Genomic DNA, 21,731 nt, shown 5'->3' on the forward strand with positions numbered 1-21,731 from the left:
GTCTCTCCGTCACCAGCTCGGAAAAAAATCAAGCTCCTGTGCCCCAATTTTCTGTCTGTCAGCAAGTAAAACTTACATGTCAAGGGCATCCAAAGCCTGCCTGATTTTCTGTGTAGAGCTTTAGATCCCCAAGAGGACGGCATCTGAGAAAAGAAGATAAAACCCTGTTGTAAGGATGATAGTGATGGATCCCAATTATTACTTGTTTTAATTAAAAGAGTCTGGACAGATACAGAGGCAAACAATTAACAATTCTCTTCCGTAAAGAACTTTGACAACAGCTGAATAAGTTAATGGGTTATGAGATGAAGACAAATCATTACAGCTAATGGTTGGTCTGTCATTTATGAGTCTGGAGGTGTATGGGAGAGCCCTCGCGCTTCCATGCAATGTCTGATTTAAGGGGCTTTTTGCTCCTTCTGTTAACAGAGAATAGGCAAGTAGCAATTTTCTTCTGTTGTGCAGCTGGGATTATCTAGGAGCCATGGAATTAAGCTCTAAATGAAAATTTAAACTATTCATTACACTTTATTAATAGACTTGGGAATGTTTAATTGTGGAAATAAATTACAGAGAGATGAATTCCTAACTTTTATTTTACAAACACACACCCCTTTTCGGGAGGGTGCGTTAAGATAATTAGGACTAGCGGAGATGCCAGCCTTGCCTTCGCCCCAAGGTCTGCCGGCAGTGTCCCCAGGGCCAGCGGCCGGCTGTGCGGGGCAGCTGGAAGGCCAAGGCGAAGGGAAGGTTTTTGCAAACACTGCCACCCCCTGGCTCTTTCCACAGAGTTATATTCCCCCCCTCCCAAAAAAAAACCAACCTAACTTTGTGCTGCCTGAGGGAGCTGTGTGCTTCACTTCTGCGAATTGCTGCTGGAAACACCAAACGTTGGCGGGCAGGGATTATTTTTTTTTCTGCAGGGCCTCGGTCACAACGCGCTGCCCGTGGAGAGTTCACGCCGAGACACCGGCCTGGCAGCTTCCCCTGTTGCAGGGTGATCCCTGCAGGATGGCTCCCGGCCCCAGCAACCTGGGGAGGACCGCAGGGTTATGGAAAGGCGGCCGCGAAGCCCAAGCCCCCCCATCGAGGCCGTGGTTGAGGCGCAGGCCGGGCACCCTCTGGGGTGAGCGTGTGAGGCAGCTGGGGCCCAGGCCCCGCTGCGGCCTGCCAGCTGAGGGGCTCCAGGCCCGGCGAGGGCTGGCTTTAAGCAGCCTCCGGGTTTGGTTAAGGGGGGAGGAGGACGGAGAACCGCGGGAGAGACAGAGGTATGTGACCGGGCCCTGAGGCTCCAGCCCCGCGGGCGGAGACACCCCCCCCCCCCCCTTAAGGCAGGCGGCCATCCCTCCCTCCGCAGACTACAACTCCCAGCACCCCCTTCATGGCACCTCCCTCCCGCCCCTCCCTCCACGCCGATTGGTCGAGCCCGCACGAAAAAGCTCTCCTCTTCCCTTTGGTTAGGGGAGTTGTCAATTACGGGGTGGCGCCTGCCGGGAGGGCAGGACGGGGAAAAAAAAGTATTCCGGAAAGCGATTTACGCCGTTTGCGTGGAGTCGAGGTTGCTGCGGGTGAGCAAAGGGGGTGGTGGCGCAGTTAGCGTGGCGCATGCGCAGAGCTGCGCGGGGAGAGCGGCGGCGGGGGGTGCTGCTGAGCCCCGGACAGCTGGAGGGGGTAAACAGGGGAGGGGGCGGGGGGGCACGGCCGGGGCCTAGGCCGGGCCGCGCCTGAGGGCCCTCCCCGCGCCCCGGGGACGGCGCCCGGCTCCTTGGAGCCCCCTCTAGCTTTCCCCCCCCCCCCCCCCCTCCGCTCGGTCTCTTTCTCCCCCCCGCATGGATGGAGCCTCGCAACTTCCAGTGCCTGCTGTGCCCGCACCAGGGAGGCCTGACAGGTAACGGGTCCGGCGGGCCGCCCGCCCCCGCAGCCCCCCCTCCCCTGCCAGCTATTCCCCCCGTACCCCCCTCCCCTGCCAGCTATTCCCCCCCCCCCCGCCCCGGTCCCTTACCTCCCTTTCCTGTCAGTTTTTCTCCTCGTGCCCCCTGCTATCCCCCTCTTTCCTGTCAGTTACCCCCACTGCAGGCCCTGTCAGGTGTTCCCCCCCCTTCTTATCTTCCTGCCCCCCCCTTTCCAGGAGCCTGACCCCATCTCTCTTAAGAAGCCCTCCTTTATCCAGCCCCTCATCCCCTCTCAGCCCCTCATCCCCCATTTTCCCCATCCCTTCTGCCTGCCCTCCCCCTCTAACCAAGCACATCTTTCCCCCAGCTCTGTTGATACCTGCATCCTCTGGCTGGTACCTGCCCCCCTGCCAGGTTCAGCCCCTGCCTTTTTGACTTCTCTCTTTCCCCCCCTCCCACAGCTGTCGCTGCCCTGTCCTCGCTTTCTTCTCCCCTTTCCTAAGGGCTGACTCTGCCCCGCTCCCTCCCCTGCTCACCTTTCCCTTGCTAAAGCCTTCATGTGAAACTTTCCCCTGCCCCAGTGGGTCTTCTGCAGCCCCTTTCCTTGGAGAGGAGATCAGCTTTTCCTCCTTTGCCAGTGTCTGCTGGCTAAATTTCTTCCTGGAGCTACTGGCCCATGTATCTGGGTCCTGGCATTGGGTTGTTACTTGTACTGGGGCTGAGGTGTTGTCTTGCATCTTCCCTCTCTTCCTGTGGATGGTCGTGTCAGCTGGAGGATGAAGGGTAGAGGTAGGATGTCAGCTCAGAGGGCTGTTGGCTGAGCTATAAGCGCCATGTGGGCAAGCGTTTGGGGGCATGTCAAAGTTTCCCTGACACTGCTGTCCTCTTGTACTGGGCCTGTCAGGTCTCAGATCCTACCTCTTCTCCTGTCCACCTCTCTTGCAAGCAGCTCCTTCCTCTGTTGTTGGCTGGCTCCGTGTTCTGAGCCATCTGTCCTGGGGAGTGACTACTGCTCCTGGCGACTCCTTCAGCTGTAGCAAAACCTTCTTTTTATGAGGTGTCTGCTGCTAACCAGGTAACTTCCTTTTGTTTTGCTAGGTTTGTTAAAAAAAAATCTACCTCTTTATGTGTATATATTTAATTTGATCCGTGACCTCTTGGAAAGTCAAGGTAAAGAGGACAGGGAAAATAAGTCGTGAGGCTAAAGCCTGCTGAGTTGGGTCCTAGGTGATATTTGGATGGGTGAAGTAATTTATAGATGCTTAAGGTAAGGGTCATAGGAATCTTCCTTTGGGATGAGTTGCGTATCTGCAAGGCTTGTAGTGTGCAGAGTGCTGCTTTTTTCAATGACCTTGAGTTTGGAGACTGAGAAACTTGGGTGCACCTAAACAGTTAGGAATTGGATTGCTTATTTAAGATTGCTAATTTGAGTCCTGCTGCTTTGTGGAGTTTCCTAGTGTTGATGGAGCTTTTCTGAAGGGCAGTGGTCCCCAGGTTTGAACTTTGAAGCCCATGTCTGCAGGGCACTTCTCTGTGTCCATGCATTGCTGTGTGTGTAGGTGAGGCAGGGGTGTGTGCGTAGGTGGCTCTGTGAGGGGAAAATACGTTCAAGCAAAAGAGCAACTCCCCAAATCCTAGCTGCATTGGGAGCGTTCATTATTAAAACCGACTGAATTTCTGTGTGCGTTATCAATGTTGAGGCTTTGTTTCCAGACTTAGAGCAATTGTTTTGGGAAAATTAGACGAGCCAGCTGGGGAAAGCCAGAGAATTTTGTTACTGCCCTTCCTCCCCATAGCCAGAAGCACCCTTTGAAAGTGTACTTTTCCAGGAGCTTAAGGGGCTCTTAAGTTACTGTCAGTGTAAATACAGCCTAGCAGATTTTGAGCCCACAGCCTGCAGAAATCTGTGGCTTGTTAATTTTTGACTGCAAATTTAAAGGGCAAGTGTTGCGAAAGTTCTTTTTCTGCCTCTGGAGCTTTGCATTGCAGGAGCAGAAGAGTCCAATGAGCCAACTACAGCTAACTGCAGGTGGGGTAGTCCTCTTTATGCTTCAGGGTGTAGTTTGAGAAGAGGCTGTTACTGTGGATGAGGTGACAGCTTTAACTGGATCCCAGGTTTTTAGTCCTGTCTGGGGTATTCCAGGTAGGTTTGGAACAGTGAGGGACAAGGGAAGGTTGTCCTTGCTTGGAATTGAGCGCAGAGATGCTCTTGAAGGTTGATGGAGAAACATGCTCCAGTGTCATCTAATAAATGATCAAAAAAGGTCATGATGATCTCTTACATGTAGCCAAAATGAAGCTGCTTGTGGGATCATCACTGGTAGCAATAGTGCAGATTTATCCTAAATTGTTCCTTGTCACTGGGACTTAATCCTCTCATTTCATCAAGAGTTGGTTGTGCAGGTTTAGTTAAAAGCCAGAAAACTGCCCGAATGGTTTAGGAAACAATATATCTAAAAGTCATCAGAATTTGCACAGTGGTTTTGCTGAAAGAGGAACATCCTATACCAGTATACATGCCTTAGTGGTAACAAGTGGACAGACTCTTTGAAGGGGCTTCATGGCTGGAAGCTTGTATGTGTCTAAGAAATTGATGGTGTGGTTAATTCTTGTCTGATTTTTTTACATATATTTTCCAGGAGACCTACAAATCTTAGGGGATTTTATGCTTTATGTCAGGGTCAGTTTCTAATGTAATCGGAGATTGTTGATCTACATGTACCATGGTGTGGTCAATGTAGCCTTTAGTGTCAAGAGCACTTAGTTTCATAGTAGGAGCTCTACACGTATTAACTCACGAACTAGGTAATTATCACATTCATGGTGAACGTGAGTCTGGGATTGTGACCAGTTGTGGCTAATGAACAAAGTCTGACCTGGAATGAGAATTTGGGACTTCTTAATTCTTTGTCGGTGATTTCTTGATAATTTAAGGTTGCCAAAGTCTTTGCAGCTGTGGAATACCTGTTGAGCAACAAAAAATAGCATTGTGAAAACAAGAAAGGCTCTTGGAGTTTTCTTGGCCAAGCACGTACGTGTGTTCTGGGAGACCTGTAAGCATTTGTCAACATTCAGTCACCAAACCAAGCCCTGTCCAGGCAAGAGAGACACCTTAGGCTCATGCATTCCTGTTTGACTGTTTTTTGTTGTTTTTTTTCCAGGACTGTCTTTTTTTTTTTTAATGATCAAATGCTAAAAAGCATATATCAGCATCTCGGGTATATTAGACGCTGAACAATTTGCCCACATACCCTTGGATGCTGGTATTGGTATGTTTAAAGCCAGTTTTGCATCAGATGTTCTGTTTTAAACTCTGGTTTATTCCATTTTGTCAACCTAAGGGCTGATTTCATGGATGAGTTTCTTGGCCTGTAGCTTTTAAGAAACAAAAGTTAGATGTGTTCATCTCTTGTTGAGACCTGCTGAGTGATGATCTGTTGAGAGCACCTCTGAGTTACCGCAGCTGACAATGACCTATCCAGAGAGTTGGGAAGTTCCATAACACATCTGTAATCCTAAAAACACTCACCGAAATAGCAAGCTTCTGTGTATTGCCGTGCTCTCCTGGCCAGTGTGTGTTTCAGAGTTCCAGAAAGTGTAAAATGCTGTGGCAGAGGAGACTTTGTTGGAGAGTAAGCGAATTTGAGTCTCTCTTAAGGAATGGTAGGTTTTGGGGGATTGGGTGTTTGTTCCCTCTGAGCATCCTGTTCATACAGTCAAAGAGTGGATTTCTAGTGTATAAGTGGTTTTGCAGTACCTCATTTAGCAGTAAACTGGCTCATTGGTATGGGTTATTTATGTCTGTAGAGTATGGAAGATCTGTATCATTCCATGAACATGCATTTCTCCATGTGTGTCCTTCAGGTCATTTGGTGTCATTTCTTGCTAGATAGGTGTTGAATAAAAAAGGAGCTGTTTAGAAATTAGCCACAGCTAGAGGTAGGAAATCTGACAAAAAATACTTCCAGGGCTCTTAAGAGAGCAGTGGGGCATTTGTCAGTTGGGAGATGACTGCCTGCTTGGCTCTGGCCTGGTATTAGTGCTCTTTGGGGTCCTAAGATCAAAAGAAAACTAAACTGCCCTTAAAGAGGAAGAAAGGCAGTCCCTGCCTGGCAGGAAAGAAGATGACTTAGCCTGTTGCCACTTGGAGAGGGGCGACTGCAGACAGAGTCTGGGAATGTTGTGGGAAAGCGCCAAGAAGAGTGGAAAGCTTCAGGCAAGACTGAGTCGCTGAGATCTGCTGGAATATTGTCCCTCATGTCTCTTGACAATGTGCTTTGGGTTACTGGATCATTCACTTCTCCGGAAAAAGTTGTTTAACTGTCACCAGTCACTGGTCACAGGTTCCTGCAGAAAAGTGTTGTGTGAGGTTGGGTGGCTGGTGTGTTTCATAGGGCTGTGCGGAGGAGGAGGAAGGGAGCCTCAGGATATAATCTTGGAGGTGAGAAGATTTTGGGTTTTATACAGTAAGTACCAGAGTCCCTCACCTGAGGGGTGAGCTGCTGAGGTGTTGCAGAATGATGGAAGGTCTGTCTGCCCTGTTGCAGCTGTGGATGGAGAAAACACTTGCGTATCCTGGAGGGTTTGTTTAAGGAGGCCAGTCTGTGGGGATCCAGCCCAGGAGAAGGGCAGGTGGAGGCTTGTTAGCTGGAAAGGGTGTCTGGAGAAACTGGAGGAGAGAGATCACAGATACCATTCATCCCTGCATATTTAGTCTATCTGAACTTGAAGCTGCTTTTTGAGTTAGCAGTCCTCTCGCTTGCAGAACTTAGCAGAAAACAGTGTCTGGAAACCATGTCCTCGTGGGTGTCTCCAGTAGTGTAGCTTATTTAGCCCAGCTGGCATGTTTATGTAGAGCTGGCCTTGGGCACAAGTAGCGATGTGTCTGTCCTGGTTTCCCATGTTTACCTCTGAGCTGCAGAGTCAGCGGGATCCACCTGCCCTCATGCCGAGGCGCTTTGCTGCAGGTGCCATGCTTCCTTTCCTTCCCATGCTTGTTCATAAGAGCAGTTGTTGTCCCCTTACAGACTCTCCATAAACAGGCAAAACAATACCTACACTAAGCTCATGTGGAAAGGCAGAGGATGGGTATCAAAATGTGATAGCTTAATCACCCTACTGCAAGAATTAGTGTGAAATACTGATGATCAAATGCAGCCACAGTGCTGCCTCTTGCCATTAAGCCTGGGATGAAGCAACTATTACGCAACATGAGAGTGAGTGAGGTTAAAGATGCTTAAAACATGAGGTGTCTTCCTGGGCATGCATGCTAGCTTTCCTGGTGCTGCTTCTGGAGTAAAAGGAATGTGCATTACATACATACATGATGGACAAATATGCACATACTAGCTCAGTTTCAGGCTGGCCAGTGGATTCTAAGGGAGCCCCAATTTATGCACTAAAACAGATGATGGGCCCTAAAAAATGTCAGCTGATTGCTCCAACATCTGGGGGTGTGAGGCGTGCTGCTTCTGCCACGGTGAACTCAAGATGTGTGGCAGAGGCCCCTGGCTTACTGGACACATCTGCTGCAGAAACTAGACTTGGATGGTGGTGAGTTTGACCTGCTCTGTGTACATCTGGGGTTTGAATTGGTCCTGGTGAAAGTATGGCCTCATTAGCCCTTGCTGGGCGTGGACTGGGAGCAGGCTTGCCGTGCAAAGTCCTCCCATTGTCCTGACTTGCCTTGCTTTCAAGTCCTGCGATCTCATTGTGGGAATTTTATCAATTTTGTTCTCATCATACGTACAAAATGGGACTGGAATACAACAGTGAGGGCTGCTTGTCTTCTGCTGTCTGCAGTAAGGATGTTCATCTTCAGAGACATGCAAACAGCTGTGCCTTTTCTCTGTGTGTTGTATTGGAGAGATCATATGGCTACCCTAAAAATCCTGTGTAGGAGCCCACTGCAAGAAAACCCAATCTTCAGTGTGTTTGTATGGCTTTTCATGCTATTTGCAGGTCTAATGATGCTTCTGTGTTCACTGCAGAGCTGCCTAGAGGAGCCAGCTATGTTAGGAAAGTGATCTAAACTTCCACTTTGGATGAACTTTGCTTTCTTTGAGGAAACATGAATTCTTGGTACTTCCTACCCATGGGGAAATGCCTACGTATGCACGCTAACAGTTTTTTGAAAGCAAATTGAAGCTGAAGCCCAGGGCTTTGGGGAATCTCAAGTGCAGGAGCCTTGTGGTTTTGCTGTGCAGTACGGCTGCACGGCCCTGAAGTCGCTAATGGTGGAAGCCCTCACTTTGCAGCAACCTGACAGATGAACCGGTAGAGAATCAGGCAGGGTTTGTCAAAACTTCTGCCTGACCTCAGCGGAGTTATTTGTTGCTGCGTTTCTGTGAAGTGTTCTTGTTTCAATGAATCAGCATTTCCTCATTCAAAAGAGGACTCATTTGAAAATTTTGGCTTGTTCTGCTTGTGAATGCTTTTAAAGAGAATTTAAAACTATGGGGTTACATAGGACAAAATGGGTGTTTAAAAAAAAAATAATTAAAGAGAACTGTAGAAATATCAAAATGGGACGGTGCAGGGCCTGTGGTATGTAAATAAGGTGAATGACATCATTTCGTAGAGAATGACTGGTCTTTTGCTAGGCAGCCTGTCCAGAGCAGGGTTGCGACAATCACTCTGCAGTGTTTTCTAGCAGGTGTAGCTAATTCTATGGGGTTTAAATTATTTAGGTTAGTGCATTAAATATGGAACTCCATTAAGAGTGTGGAAAACTCTAATTTCTCTTGGAAATACAGCTTTAAATGATAGCCCCTTTTCTATTGCTAATGTAATTGGGTATTCAGATGATAGTGTCACCTGATGGTTGGCTGTTGTGATTTCTAAGGAACACTTATGCCCTTTTGGTTGGGTTGTTTTGAGTGGGTTTTTTTGGCTGGTAATCAAATGTAGTAAACGAGAGAGAAGAGGTGGCCAAAAATATCAATGCCTTATTTATTCACAATATAATAAGTCTTGTTGCTTGTAGAGTTTGGGAAATGTGAAATTGGACATGAGTGGACATGTAATGGTGGGAGGCAAGCTGTGAAACAGGATGCTACCCTGGACTTGCCGGGTCTTTGCTGGCATAGAAACATGGCTTTTCTAGGCTGATGTAGTCCTGGAGTTCTGCTCATTGTGAATTTCCCCACAAACTGGGGATGGCCTCTTAAGTCAGATGTTCTTCAGTCTTGTGGTGTTCCTTCCCATCCTTGAGTTTCTTCAAGAAGCCTTTATACAAAACTTTTCAGTTCTTAGCCACCACTATTTTTTGAAAATAAAGTACTTGACATTGTATATGAATGGCCTAATATGTTTGTATGCCTGCCTTTGTTCCCTCCCTGTTCTGTCCTGCAGGTAATTAAATGCCCTTAGTGTGGATCTTTGCTCTGTTGGCATGCTTGGATGCACAGCAGCTCTTCCGATAGCTTCTTTTCGTCTGCCCCATTGCAAGAAGATGGCAAAAGCAAACATTACCAGAGACATCATCCACAGACAGATCAAGGTATGTGTTAGTCAAGTGTTTGCTTGTGTTAGGTGGAGAGTAGATGGAGAGTCAGTGTTCATGCTGGATTGGGAAATACTGATGTTGTTGCCTTTACTTCTGAAAAGATCTCTGCTACTTATGTATTGATAAGCTGTATAAGAAGCTTAAGAGAACAAACGCCTAGGGCCTCTCACTATCCTTAATGAAGAGCTGGGATGAAGTATGGCATGACAGGAATACAGTTCTCCCTATCAGGAGCACACTGTGCTGGTTTGACATCAGCAGGTCTGTTCCTTTTGAGTACAGCATTGAAGAGAGAAATATGGCTGCTTGTGTTTGGGCACCATAAAGGACCCTTAGCTAGCTTCCCTCATGAGTTTTCTGTCTGCTTCTTTATGTGTTCTCTTCGTGTGATCTTGCCATCAAAGGTATCTTCTGACTGTAGTAAAGCTAATGATTTCTGTCTCACTCTCTTTCTGTCTCTTTTTCATTATAAAAAGTGGTGTGTTGCTTCCTTTGTGTAGGGAAAAACTTCTACGGTGGTTGGATCCGTCATCTGATGGCTGCATTTGTGAAATATCTCTTAACGTGAAAGGACTAGCTACAGCAGACACAATAGGCAATTATTGCTTGGACTCAGAGGCCTTAAATCATTTGCAGCTTTGCTGGTAATCAGCATTCACGAAAGTGGTCTGTTAGTGGCCAGAATGAGGAACTAGGAGCTTGAATGCTCACTTCACTTTGCAGTTTGGTACCAAACTTTGTATTATAAGCTTGTGATTTAATCCATGTGCAAAGACTTATTTTGCTGCTCTAACAAGGAAGGGATGGTTCTGTGGTTAGAGCATTAGCCTGGGACTTTTTCATAGTGTCTGCTCTGTTAGACTTTCATGTGTGACCTTGGGAAGATTGCAAGTCTGACAGTTCCTTGTAGGCAAAGCAATATCCTACTGCACAGACCTCACAAAGCCACTGAGGTTGCAACAGCAAAGCAATTATAACTGCAGCACCTTGCACTGGGCCTAGCAGTGTTTTGGGAATGCTAGCCATAAAAAATATGTCAAGGGATTTGAAGTTTGTAATGGAAGTTACTACAAAAAGCCTGTTCTGTTTGATTTTTTTTTTTTTTTTTCCCTCCAGTCCCCTAGTATCTCCATTTTGTTTTCAAACAGCTTTTATTGTGTGTCTGCTCTATGACTACTAACATGTTCCTAGTACCATTAGTGTAATTTTTGACATTAGTGTTCTCATCTCTTCTCAAATGGTGATAACAAAGACTTAAGTTGTCTTCACCTGACTGTAGCATGGCATAGGATGGGACCAAGGCTGGATCAAGTCCTAGGAAGGAATCTCCTTGGACGTTAGATGTTCCATCCAAAATATGAATTGCATTCCCTTTTTCTTTCTGCCTGCCTCTGCAGTTGGCCTTCTTTCATCGAAGCCATCTGCTAATGCATCTGTGAACCCAGTGAGATCACAGGGGAAACAACTGTCCTGCTTTTCTTCACCTTCATTTGTACTGACGCAGTTCTGTGGCAGCTGTTCTCTTCCCTGTAGAACAGGCTGTGCTGTGGTACTGCGGCTACATGCTCCCACTCCACTGCTGATGAAATAAGCCATCTCTAAAGGATGCTGTCCAGTTACGTTCCCCAATACTTTGCCCCATGGTGGTGGTACTTTAGGACAGATTCTGTGTAATGGCAGACTTCTCCTGAGCAGCTGTGGTCTAGTACTGCAGTCCTCAGGAGTGAGTTCCTTCTGAAATGCTTGCCAAGAGATAATGGAGGCATTCCCAAGCTCTTCTCTATCTTCTGTTTCTGGCCCAAAGTAGGCAACTTATACTGTCTTAGTGTGGGCTTCTCAAACCTTGTCTTGGCTACCCATCTGCAGCCTGGCAATTAGATAAACATAATTTTAAACCAATTCAGGAGCAAGGGTTACAAACTGCCTACCTGGAGGTCACGCAAATTATGTCTCTCTACTATGGGACAGGTACCTGATGCTGTGGACACCCCAATACCTGGCAAGGTCCCTGCTTGATTTTTAAAGTTTTTGAATCTTCTCTTAAGGGAAAAAGGAGTGTTTTGTTTGCTGTAGTCAGGCTCTTGTTTGCTTTGTGCAGGAGAGGGGTGCACTGGGCTTCGAACGACACTATCATGTCACCGATCCATTCATTCGACGCCTGGGCTTAGAAGCAGAATTGCAGGTAAGTGGGCAGTGTTTAAAGAGCAAACTGAGCTGCTTGTTGTACAACTTCCTGCAGAAAAGACAGCATGCAGGAGTGTACGGGATTCTCTCTCTTGTATGGGATAGATACTGATTACTTAGTCCCCTAAACTGCATTAGAGCTAGGAATAGCTCAATGAGATTTTGTGTGAGCTTTCTGCATTACCTATTGCACCTACAAGAGAGCCTTTAACAGGTGTGTATCAGCTAATCCCAACAGTGGTGCCTGAAGAAGGCAATTGCCAATTGTTCAGGATACTCGGCTCTAATGCTGAAGTGTGTAACGTGTTGCCTAAGGAATAGCTTGTTGTATTGCTGTCTGACATGGCTTAAAATGATCTTAAGATTATCTTGGTTTGGGGGAGGAAAGGATTCTTTTGTCCCCCCTTTTCAATTGCATCTCCCATATCAGACACTACTGCATGCTCCCCTAGTCTTTCCTGGTACAGTTGTTAGTTAATTTGGATGAAGATGGATGATATAGTCACCCAGCAGCAAGGTGCTTCTAAAAGAGTTATCAAAAGTGCATTTTCCCTGCGTTCCCAGAGAACCTGTACATGTAATTTGTCAGCCTAGCCAAGGGCTTTTGAAGCAAAGTCACCTTTCCATGTGTACAGCAGGATTTCATCTGTAGCCTCCGAGACTAAACTGCCATTTTATTCAACGCTACTTTTTGTTTTGTTTTGTTTCATTTTGCCTTTTCTACCCCAACTTCTATAGCATATCTGTCTTTTCTGGAGGTGCTTATTTGCCATGTGGGTGTTTTTTTGCAGGGTTGGAATAAAAAAACCTGCTTGTATTGGAACAAGTTGTTATGTGTGGGGAGCTCGCTGTGTCCTTGTCTTAGAACAGCTCTGTTTGATAAGTCTGAAGTTTGTGTAATACCATCTTCCCTTTTTTTTTTTTCTCAGGGTCACTCTGGGTGTGTCAACTGTCTAGAATGGAATGAAAAAGGAGAGTAAGTATGTGGCTTGATTTGAGGGATCAACAAACTGATAACCCCAGGTTCTCCCAAGTGTAGGATGTAGGTCATCTTATCATAAGCAGCTGCTTCCCATTCCTAGTAAAGTGGAGCTCAAGCTCAAAGTTTTGAACTGTAGTAGAGCTCACGCTTCAAAAGAAGCTTTATTTTGTTAAATATATCTGGTTATTATTAGAAATGCCCCTTTAGTGAGTTCAGAAGGGAAATGGTCAGACTAAGAAGTGGAGATTGAAGGCTGCTTCTCTTCTCTTAAGTGGTATTATGGATTATAATGGATCTTTAGGATTTACCCAGCTGGTAGTGACATTTCCCCACCCCCTTCACCATGCTGTTAAAAGCTTCTGCTAGGGGACAAATATATAAGGGAGGGAGGCAGAATGTTTACCCCTTTGCAGTTTTAGAGGGAAACTGAACATAAGAGCATTTCTGTTAACCAAGTGGAATAGAGTATCTGCTTGAGAAATGACTAGATGGAAGGAAGAGCATATATTTCTTGATTACAAGATCCAAAGTCTGCTGTCTGATACTCTTCAGAGTTATTTACCAGTAAAAATGTCATGTACTTGAAAGAGATCTGGCTACAAGGAAATAAGTTTAAAACAGCTGATAGTTGCAGATGTCAAATTCTTTTGCTTCAAATGAAGATAGATGTACAAGGCAAACAGTGCTTTGCAATACCGCTGCCACACCCTGCACTTAAAAAGCAGTCTGTGAATCACTAAATGAGCCCTGGTTTGGGACTACTTGGGTACATCCGAAGTCCAGGAGTTAATGTCTTGGCTTGGGTTTGGGGATGATGTGGGGCAGTTAATGCAGCCAGGCTAATAAGGAAAATGGAGGCCCTGCATTTTATTGTTGACCAAATGCTCCTATTGTTTTCCCCTGTGCCATCTGAATCTGTGGTAAGCTGGTTCACTGAGCTAAACCAACAAAAAACACTCGCTTGATTTTTCTATGGAGTTGATATTTGGCTGGTTTAGCTCCCTGAACTGGCTGAATGGATTGGTGCACGGGGAGCAACAAGAACACATAGCTGAGAAAAGAGAGAGGAAGTGGGCTTCTTAGAGCTGAATTAACTTAATGGCTGTCTGTGGTCAAACCACTCTAAAAAAATGGTCACAGCTTAGAACAGAAGAATACATGATGCATACTTCTCTTCTGTGTCTTTTAGCTTGTTGGCCTCTGGCTCTGATGACCAGCATACCATTGTCTGGGATCCTCTGCACCACAAGAAACTCCTTTCTATGCACACAGGACATACTGCAAACATCTTTTCTGTCAAGGTACATGGTTAGAAGGAATGAACGGCTAACAAAATCAGTAACCTAAGCAGCAAGAGAATAGATCTTTGCTGGGAAGTGTTTTCCTGCAAGCATTTACACCCCCACCCCCCCGCCCCCCAATTTAATATTTCTAGTATTAGGAAAAAATTGCATTAAATCTAATTCCTGCACTACTTAGTTTATGCAGCTCCCAGGCTTATCTCATTCTCTCTGTAAATTCAAAGGAAATGGTTGCAGCAAATTGGGATGTGTGATGAAGAAACTATTTTGTGTGCTACTGTAGCTGGTGACTCTTGAGTGTGCACACTGGCATGTGTGTAATGTCATTAATAACATGGGTCATCCTGTGTTCATTTCTAAAGCAAGCTGCTCTGTGACCTGCCAGGACAGCTCAACGATGTCTATATGAACAGCCTCGGCACTTTCCAAGTTTGAATGTCAAATCTGTCTCTCAGTTCTTGCCGCATTCAGGCGATCGGATCCTCATCACAGGAGCTGCAGATTCCAAGGTGCATGTCCATGACTTGACTGTCAAGGAGACCATCCACATGTTTGGAGACCACACCAACAGAGTTAAGCGGATTGCCACAGCTCCCATGTGGCCTAACACCTTCTGGAGTGCAGCCGAAGACGGACTAATCAGGTACAGATCTCCAGTTGTTCTGCCCCAAAAATAATTGGATTAGGATCCATTGCAGTATGTACTATGCATAGATCTGAAGAGAGACTGTGTCTATACTATGAATCTTAAGCTAATCTCTTCCTTTCCTGAAACTGGAAGGATTCATCTTGAAATGTAGACTTCACTGATAAACACTGTTCTCAGCTCCTCTGTTTTCCTCTGCTGAAAAGGGAGACCAGGAAAGGAACAGCCATGTCAAGTGGAGGGGCGATACAACACTGAGGGATGTTTCCCTCCAGAGTCATTGAGACTCTTAAATGAGTAACGTTACTACAAGTCTGTTCCACTTTTCATATGAGCTACCTTTTGTGCGTTCATGACTTGGAGTTTAATTTGGAACTTGAATAAATCTGTGCGCATTATAGAGCTGGTTTTAATGGTTATCCTGATGTTGAGGCCTAGTGTATATTGAACTGAGATGCTTCCAGTAACCTGTGGCACAAATGACTGTTAATGTCATTAGTGTAATCTCTTCATGCACAAGCCAGATAATTAAGTGTAGGTCACTACTGAGCACTATAAATGTGCTGCTTTGAGTGGTCTTCAGTTTGGTCACTGCGGAAAGCTAACCTCTCTCTTATTGCTGCTTCTGTTATCTAGTGACATGGATTGCCTGACTCTCTCTTCCCTTTGCAGACAGTACGATCTGCGAGAGAACAGCAAACGTTCAGAAGTCCTGATAGACCTGACAGAATACTGCGGGCAGCTGGTGGAGGCCAAATGCCTGACGGTCAACCCCCAAGATAACAACTACTTAGCAGTAGGGGCAAGTGGACCCTTTGTGCGCCTCTACGACATACGCATGATCCACAACCACAGGTAATGGCAACTGGCTTTTCTGAGCCTTCTAGGCAGACGTGAGTGGTACAGAAATCTCTTCAAGGCTTTGGTGGAAAGGGGGAGTTGCAATGATATCTGACACTTGGATGTCTCACTGTGAAGTTTTTACCCAGTGTTTTCTATCATCCCTCAGTCTTTTTGATCTGTGTGAGTACACTGGGGTGGTGTACTGAGGCAGGCTTCTGACTGCACAGCTGTATAGGCATGAGGCCTTGCCCTTATGGTGAACAAGAAGTGTCAGAGCAGATCAGGCTTCCAGCAGTTGAATGCTGTGATTATAAGACTGTTCTTCTTTCTGGCTAGAAAAAGCATGAAGCAGAGTCCTTCAGCTGGAGTACACACATTCTGCGACCGACAGAAACCCCTCCCGGATGGTGCGGCACAGTACTACGTAGCAGGTATTGGGACCTGTGCTGGGGGTGACTGATGGGACTTTTACTTAATGCCTGACAAAGCGGAGTTCTACCCATCACACAAAAAAACACTGCTTGGAAGAGTTCTCTGATACAGGGAAATATTCCATGGAATTGCAGTTTATTTCACTTCTATGCTGTGAATTCTTGCTTATGTTACCTGCCCACTTTCCCTGATTTGGCAGTGTTGTTGGGTGAAGCTGGCCTTACTTCTTCTTGTCTAGCGTAAATGTCTTTTTGTCACTTTTATTGGAAAGTCAAGGATTGGATAACCTGGGCGCTATAGGCTTTCTCCTGGAACTGGTCCCAGCCAGGCTGCTGTTCAAAATCTTTTTGGCACAGAAATGACTTCTCATCCTGCAGATGAAGAATTAGCGATGCAGCATCTGGGCAATCCAGATGACGTTCTTCTCTAGTGCTCATTATTTACTATCTTTTTGCCCCAAATGGTTGGGTTTTTTAAAAGTATCTTAGACCAGCATGTTCAGCAGACCAGTTATGACAGTCTTGCTTCTGATGAGTCCCGCTAGAGGATTTCTTAGGTCCCATGAATTGGTCATGTAACACATCTGCTGTCTAAAGCAAGAGAACCTGTGTGTGAGCTGAATGTTTAGGAGCCTTGGTTTGGTTGTGCTAAGAGCTTTATTAAGGAAACCTGATCAGAGGGTTGAAGATGGAGGTATTTGTTTGCAGATGGCCACAAATCACAGAAGCCAAATCCATTGTGAACCCCTAAAACTGAGATTTGCTGGGTTCTGCGGACTTCATTGTTAGCAAGCTAGTTATAATCCAGTCTTCTCTTCATATGGAGATCGCCTTGCAGAATTGGTATCTAGAACTTGTAAAAAGGCAGCTATGCACATCTATGTGTTTTGATGACTGATGGAAGGATTCAATAAACAGCAGTAGGAAATGGAAAATCACCTAGGTGCATGCTCTTCATGACATTGCTCTCCTAACAACCTCTTGTAAAAGGGGGCAGCTGGGGTAGGACAAAGACAATGGTTACTATTTATGCTAATACATTTGGACCCCTGCTCTCCACAGGGCACCTTCCAGTGAAGCTTCCGGACTACAACAACCGGCTGAGAGTTCTGGTGGCCACATACGTCACCTTCAGTCCTGATGGCACTGAGCTCTTAGTCAACATGGGAGGGGAGCAGGTAAGAAGACAGCTAAAGTTGGACAGAAAGCTTTACATTTCGGTTGTGCTTGTTGGGTGGCCATACATTGTTGTGCATTCTTGAAAACGAGTATAGCAACTTCTCTGTGGGTACTATAATTGATTTTAAACTGTTTTCTGATTCATTCAGACTAAATGCTTGGTATTAGGGATTTATTTGTTATGCTACCACTGATCAAACTTGAACTGCATTCTGTTCTGGTTTTCCAATTCACATTTCACTCTCTGGAATTGGAAAAAACCAGTTCTGGAACTGACCTTTGCTGACCTAGAAAAGATTTCATAACTCATTCTTGAAACATCAAACTGCTTCTGTAATAGAATATAGTGAATAAGGAACTTACAGAAGCAAAGGCCTTCACCTGGAATATTGATTGCTTTAATTTTAAGCACTGGGTGATATTCATGGATCTTTTGTAAAGCCTATCGGTGAAATGAGAAAATCCTCCTGACAGCATTAATCAGCATGGATTAAGCAGGAACTTTGCTTGTGGGCAGGTTACTCTGTGGTTGTCCTCTACATATCTCTTTCTCACAAGTGCACTCATTCCCTTTAAGAGAAGGTGCTGAGTTAGATGAATTGGAGGTCTGATCTGGGCTGTCAATACCTGTAACAGTACAGTTTTAAATTAGGGCTTTGTAGGTCTGCTTTCAAAGTTTCTCAGGAAATCCTGGTTTCATCTTAGAGAGACTTTGCCTTGGTTTAGTGTACCGCCTCTTTTCTGTCAATAAATGTTTGATTTCTTTGTGATCACTGTGTTAATTAAGTAGTTAAAATATCTTACTGGAGTTGAAGCGTTTTGAGCAGGCTGGTTTGTGATCAGGTCATCTTTTAAGTTCTGTAGGTGTGGAGAGAGCTTTCTTATCTCTTAAGACGATGCTCCTATTTCTTAGCATTATTCTTTCTGAACCCAATTCTGGAATGGAACATGCCAGTGGTACTGCTGTCATCCTGTGTGTTCCTGTCTATAAACAAGATTCCCAGTTAGAAAATTGGAACTAGAAAAACACAAACATGGAACCATATACCCATCTAGCCCTGTTTTATTTCTGTGACTTGAGCACCTACGTTTCACTGACTTTTTTTGTCTCATTCTTCATTCCTTAGGTTTACTTGTTTGATCTAACATACAAACAGCGACCATATACTTTTCTCCTCCCAAAGAAGTGCCATACTTCAGGGGGTAAGTGTGATGCTATCGTGGAAGTGAGTGGAAGGCAGAGTGAAATTACGTACTACACAGCTCTTTTTTCAGGGTGCAGCCCAGTCTGGGCAGGAACTAGGAAAATGAAGTAGGGCATGGCTGTTGCTGGGCTGTTTCTGCAGTGCAGTTCATACACTGAGTTCTAAAACCCTTCTACAGAGTGACAAAACGTGTCTTGAGAAGAGAAGCGAGCTGTTGAGAGGTCTATGCATGTGAACCAAGGAGAATGCTTAAAGCTGCGCACAAAGGATAAAGTAGACTTTGTAGAGTGGTTGAAGTCCTGGAATCCTGCCTTCAGCTAAGGGGGAAAATTTTGTGGACAGGTGTGGAAATAGTATATATTTGTTAAACTTACTAGTAAAATGTAGAATACATCTGTTATCCCCTTATGCACCCATTAAGAAGGAGACAGAACAATCTTTTCCCTAGTCTAAGAATCTGGCCTGGCACTAATATCCCTCCTGGTGGTGAGATAGTTGAATCAAAGTCATTTATTTGATGAGTAAGTATATCCAAAAGCCTTTTTATTCTTGGCCCTGTCTCTTACAGGGCCTGTTTGTACACAGATGTTGCAGACAGTACACAGTGAATGGCTATAATGCTATTCCCTGGGCAGAGGCTGACTCTTATCAGGGAGTGTTCCCTGCTCAGCCGCTTCCCTGTTCTCAGAGCACTCTGGCAGAGTTTGATCTGTGTACTCAGTGCGCCTTAGGCCTTAATCTAACACTCACATCCTGGTAGCAAATATAGGCCCTGCCTGCCTTTCTCTTCAGTCTTGAATGCATGTGGGTGATCTGTACTGTGGTATCTGGTGAGGTCACGCTTTAAATGGCAGGACAGCATTTGAACAGGCTCACAGTGGTGCAGTTGCTGCAAACCCTCCACCCTGTTGGGCACAGAAAGTTCAGGCAAAGGCTGTGAAAAGGTGGTATCAGTACAAAGGCTGAACTTCATGTGCATGCATGTCTCTACACACTGAAATCTGAGCAGTTCAGTAGACTGGTTGGACAGTGTCCCCAGTTTCCCAACCTGTGAAATGGCTGCAGGAGCACTCCCAGCTGCAACATAAATGCAGTTTGTAAAAATGTAAGCTGAATGTTTTCTATGGAAATGGCAGATGATGTGGCTGCACGACCTTCAGAGGATTACTTCAGCTTGTAATGGCTCCTTGAGCAGTAGGGTAAGAAAAGAAGAAAAGGAAGAAAGCATCTGGAATTCCTTTACTGGATTCCTCCAGTGGTTCTACTCATCCTCCTTGTTCTATTAAATGTTCAACCACTTAGCTCTATGATTTTTTATCTGCGTGAATCTGGTGATCAGTCGGGTACTCCGATTATGGCCTAGACTCAGTCTGAAGGCAGTTCAATTCAAGCTGCCCTCTGTGTGTGTGTATACTTAGTTATATGTGTATCTAGTTTTCTGTTCTAGAGTTGTATTGTGAAGGATACTGCAGAGATTTTGTAGTAAATGTAAGAAGGCAAATCAAATCCAGGTGGCTGGAGGAGGTGGGGCATGTGGAATCATGGAAGTTTTACTTCTGCTCTGAATGGGGCTGTGGCATTGGCTTGACTCCACTGTAAAATAAAACCCTTCAGCTTCAGATCTTAGTTTGTGTAATCTACACTGATACTTAGCATGGATCTCTTTTTTCCCCCCCTAACTTTCAGAAGTGCAGAATGGAAAAACTTCTACCAATGGAGTGTCAAATGGCATCCATCTCCACAGCAATGGCTTCCGCTTGTCTGAAGGAAGAGCACATGTGAGGTAAAGGGACAGCTCTACCTACATGAAAGCTTGACTGTCAAATGGCCTCTGTCCTAGGAGCTGTATTTGCTTCTGGTGTGGGTGCTATGAACAAGAGTCAGATCAGGCAAGAGCGTCCTGGGAGAAACGTCTGTGAAGTGGGTTTTTTTTCCCCTTTTACAGTGAATTACTACGGACAAAACTAAGAAATTACTTTTCAGGCCTGGAAGTAAGGTATTCTTAGTTGTCCTGAGTGGTTGTTACTTCCCGATCTGCAGGAACTGCGTCTTGATAAATGGGAGAGGCTGTCAGGTTGAAAGAGTCTTGCTTCCCTTTGCCAATTTTTTGGGCACCTGCCTGCTGCAAACTGAACTAAAGCAGCCAAAATTGCTTCACGACAATGACACTGGAGTCATTACTCCTGTAGTCTGCATGTGAGCTAGGAATGGATGGAGAGCCTTCTTCTGTTTTTCCTACTGCTTACTTTCCTTAAGAGCAAAATGCAGTTGGGGTGAAGCAGAATCAGACTTGAAGCACATCTTGCTGACTGTATTTCCTCCAGCTGATGAGACATGGTTAAAAGTCAAGACACAGTTGCTTAGTACCATATATGGGTAGTCTAGGTTCCACCAAAGTCACTTTGAATGTTTTCAGCTTGTTTCCTCTAGATGGCCCCTCCACCACGGCAGCAGAGATGTTGGCTGGAATTTTGGGTTGCTGAGCATGGGCCTTGTGCAGCCCTGTGAACTTGGATGCTTGGTTTCCTTCTGAACTTGTGTTCTGTTATGCATTGCTAAAAAAGGACTGGAAATGTTGTTTATGCAGTCAAAGCAAAGATGTATTGGTGAAGTCTGAAGGATTAGATGCTTAAAATACCTACTGTTCAATTTTGAGTATGGGTCGCTATATAAAGAAAAGATGGAAACAGTCAAATGATGGTCAAAAAGAAACCTTCCTCTTAAATTCAGGTTATTCTGGTTCAGGGTCTCTTCTGCCTTTTTCTGAAACTTTTGGTATTAGCTAATGCTTGCTGGGACTTGCTAAGCTAGAACAAAACACTGCAGATTTTTAACTGGAGTTAACAGAGCATTAGCATGTGAGACTTACCTGTGGTCCTTTCTTTCCCTTCAGTCCCCAAGTGGAGCTACCTCCATATCTGGAGAGAATCAAGCAGCAAGCCAATGAGGCCTTTGCTTGCCAGCTGTGGACTCAAGCCATTCAGCTATACAGCAAAGCAGTCCAGAAAGCCCCCAACAATGCCATGCTGTATGGAAACAGAGCTGCTGCCTACATGAAGCGCAAGTGGTAAGGAAGCAGAGAATATTAGAGAATTTAGTGTCACAGGCACTGCTGGTGCCTGACGTCCAAGTACCACAGATACCTTGTTGTCCACTGTGAAGCACCTGGCTTCCCTTGATGCAGAGCAGGGTTGGGGTTATTGGATCAAGCTGTAAGTGGGTCACCTCTGGTACAGAACAAGGGGATTGCACAGCAGCATGTGTTGGAGAAATTACAGCCACAGATACCACACAGGCAAGCACAGCTGGTAGTAGCTCATCATTTTGCCTACTGGCATGCTGAGTAATGTTCCGTTCCTTTCCTGTTTAAAAAGACGACAAAAATCCACTTCTGAGTAACAGCGTTATGAGTGTCTCTAAGGGTGTTTGTGTTTCTTTGGGTAATTCTGATCTGCATTAGAGTATGGCTCTAAATCTGCTGTCAGCAGATGAGGTAATGGTTACTGTGCTTTATAACTTAATATCTCATGGTATAAGATTGTAGGACTGCCTGGAGTTGCT

The 21,731-nt window shown here is 45.4% G+C and overlaps 1 protein-coding gene across 2 annotated transcripts in view; it reads left to right on the forward strand.

Annotated features, from left to right (window-relative positions):
- The first annotated feature begins 1,568 nt into the window (after positions 1-1,568).
- WDTC1 (WD and tetratricopeptide repeats 1) overlaps positions 1,569-21,731 on the forward strand; it is a 32,343-nt gene continuing 12,180 nt past the window's right edge. The window contains exons 1-13 of one of the 2 annotated variants that reach the window (XM_049820525.1): positions 1,569-1,888; positions 2,842-2,967; positions 9,246-9,393; positions 11,498-11,581; positions 12,513-12,559; positions 13,755-13,866; positions 14,322-14,509; positions 15,185-15,367; positions 15,692-15,786; positions 16,849-16,964; positions 18,093-18,168; positions 19,857-19,953; positions 21,064-21,237. In XM_049820525.1, the coding sequence (XP_049676482.1) occupies positions 9,286-9,393; positions 11,498-11,581; positions 12,513-12,559; positions 13,755-13,866; positions 14,322-14,509; positions 15,185-15,367; positions 15,692-15,786; positions 16,849-16,964; positions 18,093-18,168; positions 19,857-19,953; positions 21,064-21,237 (1,280 nt within the window). In that variant the 5' untranslated portion in view covers positions 1,569-1,888; positions 2,842-2,967; positions 9,246-9,285. The remainder of the gene's footprint in view (positions 1,889-2,841; positions 2,968-9,245; positions 9,394-11,497; positions 11,582-12,512; positions 12,560-13,754; positions 13,867-14,321; positions 14,510-15,184; positions 15,368-15,691; positions 15,787-16,848; positions 16,965-18,092; positions 18,169-19,856; positions 19,954-21,063; positions 21,238-21,731) is intronic. The other variant, XM_049820524.1, reaches the window with a different exon arrangement.

Source organism: Accipiter gentilis, chromosome 17 (assembly GCF_929443795.1).
Source record: "Accipiter gentilis chromosome 17, bAccGen1.1, whole genome shotgun sequence".
Taxonomy (NCBI): Eukaryota; Metazoa; Chordata; class Aves; order Accipitriformes; family Accipitridae; genus Astur; species Astur gentilis.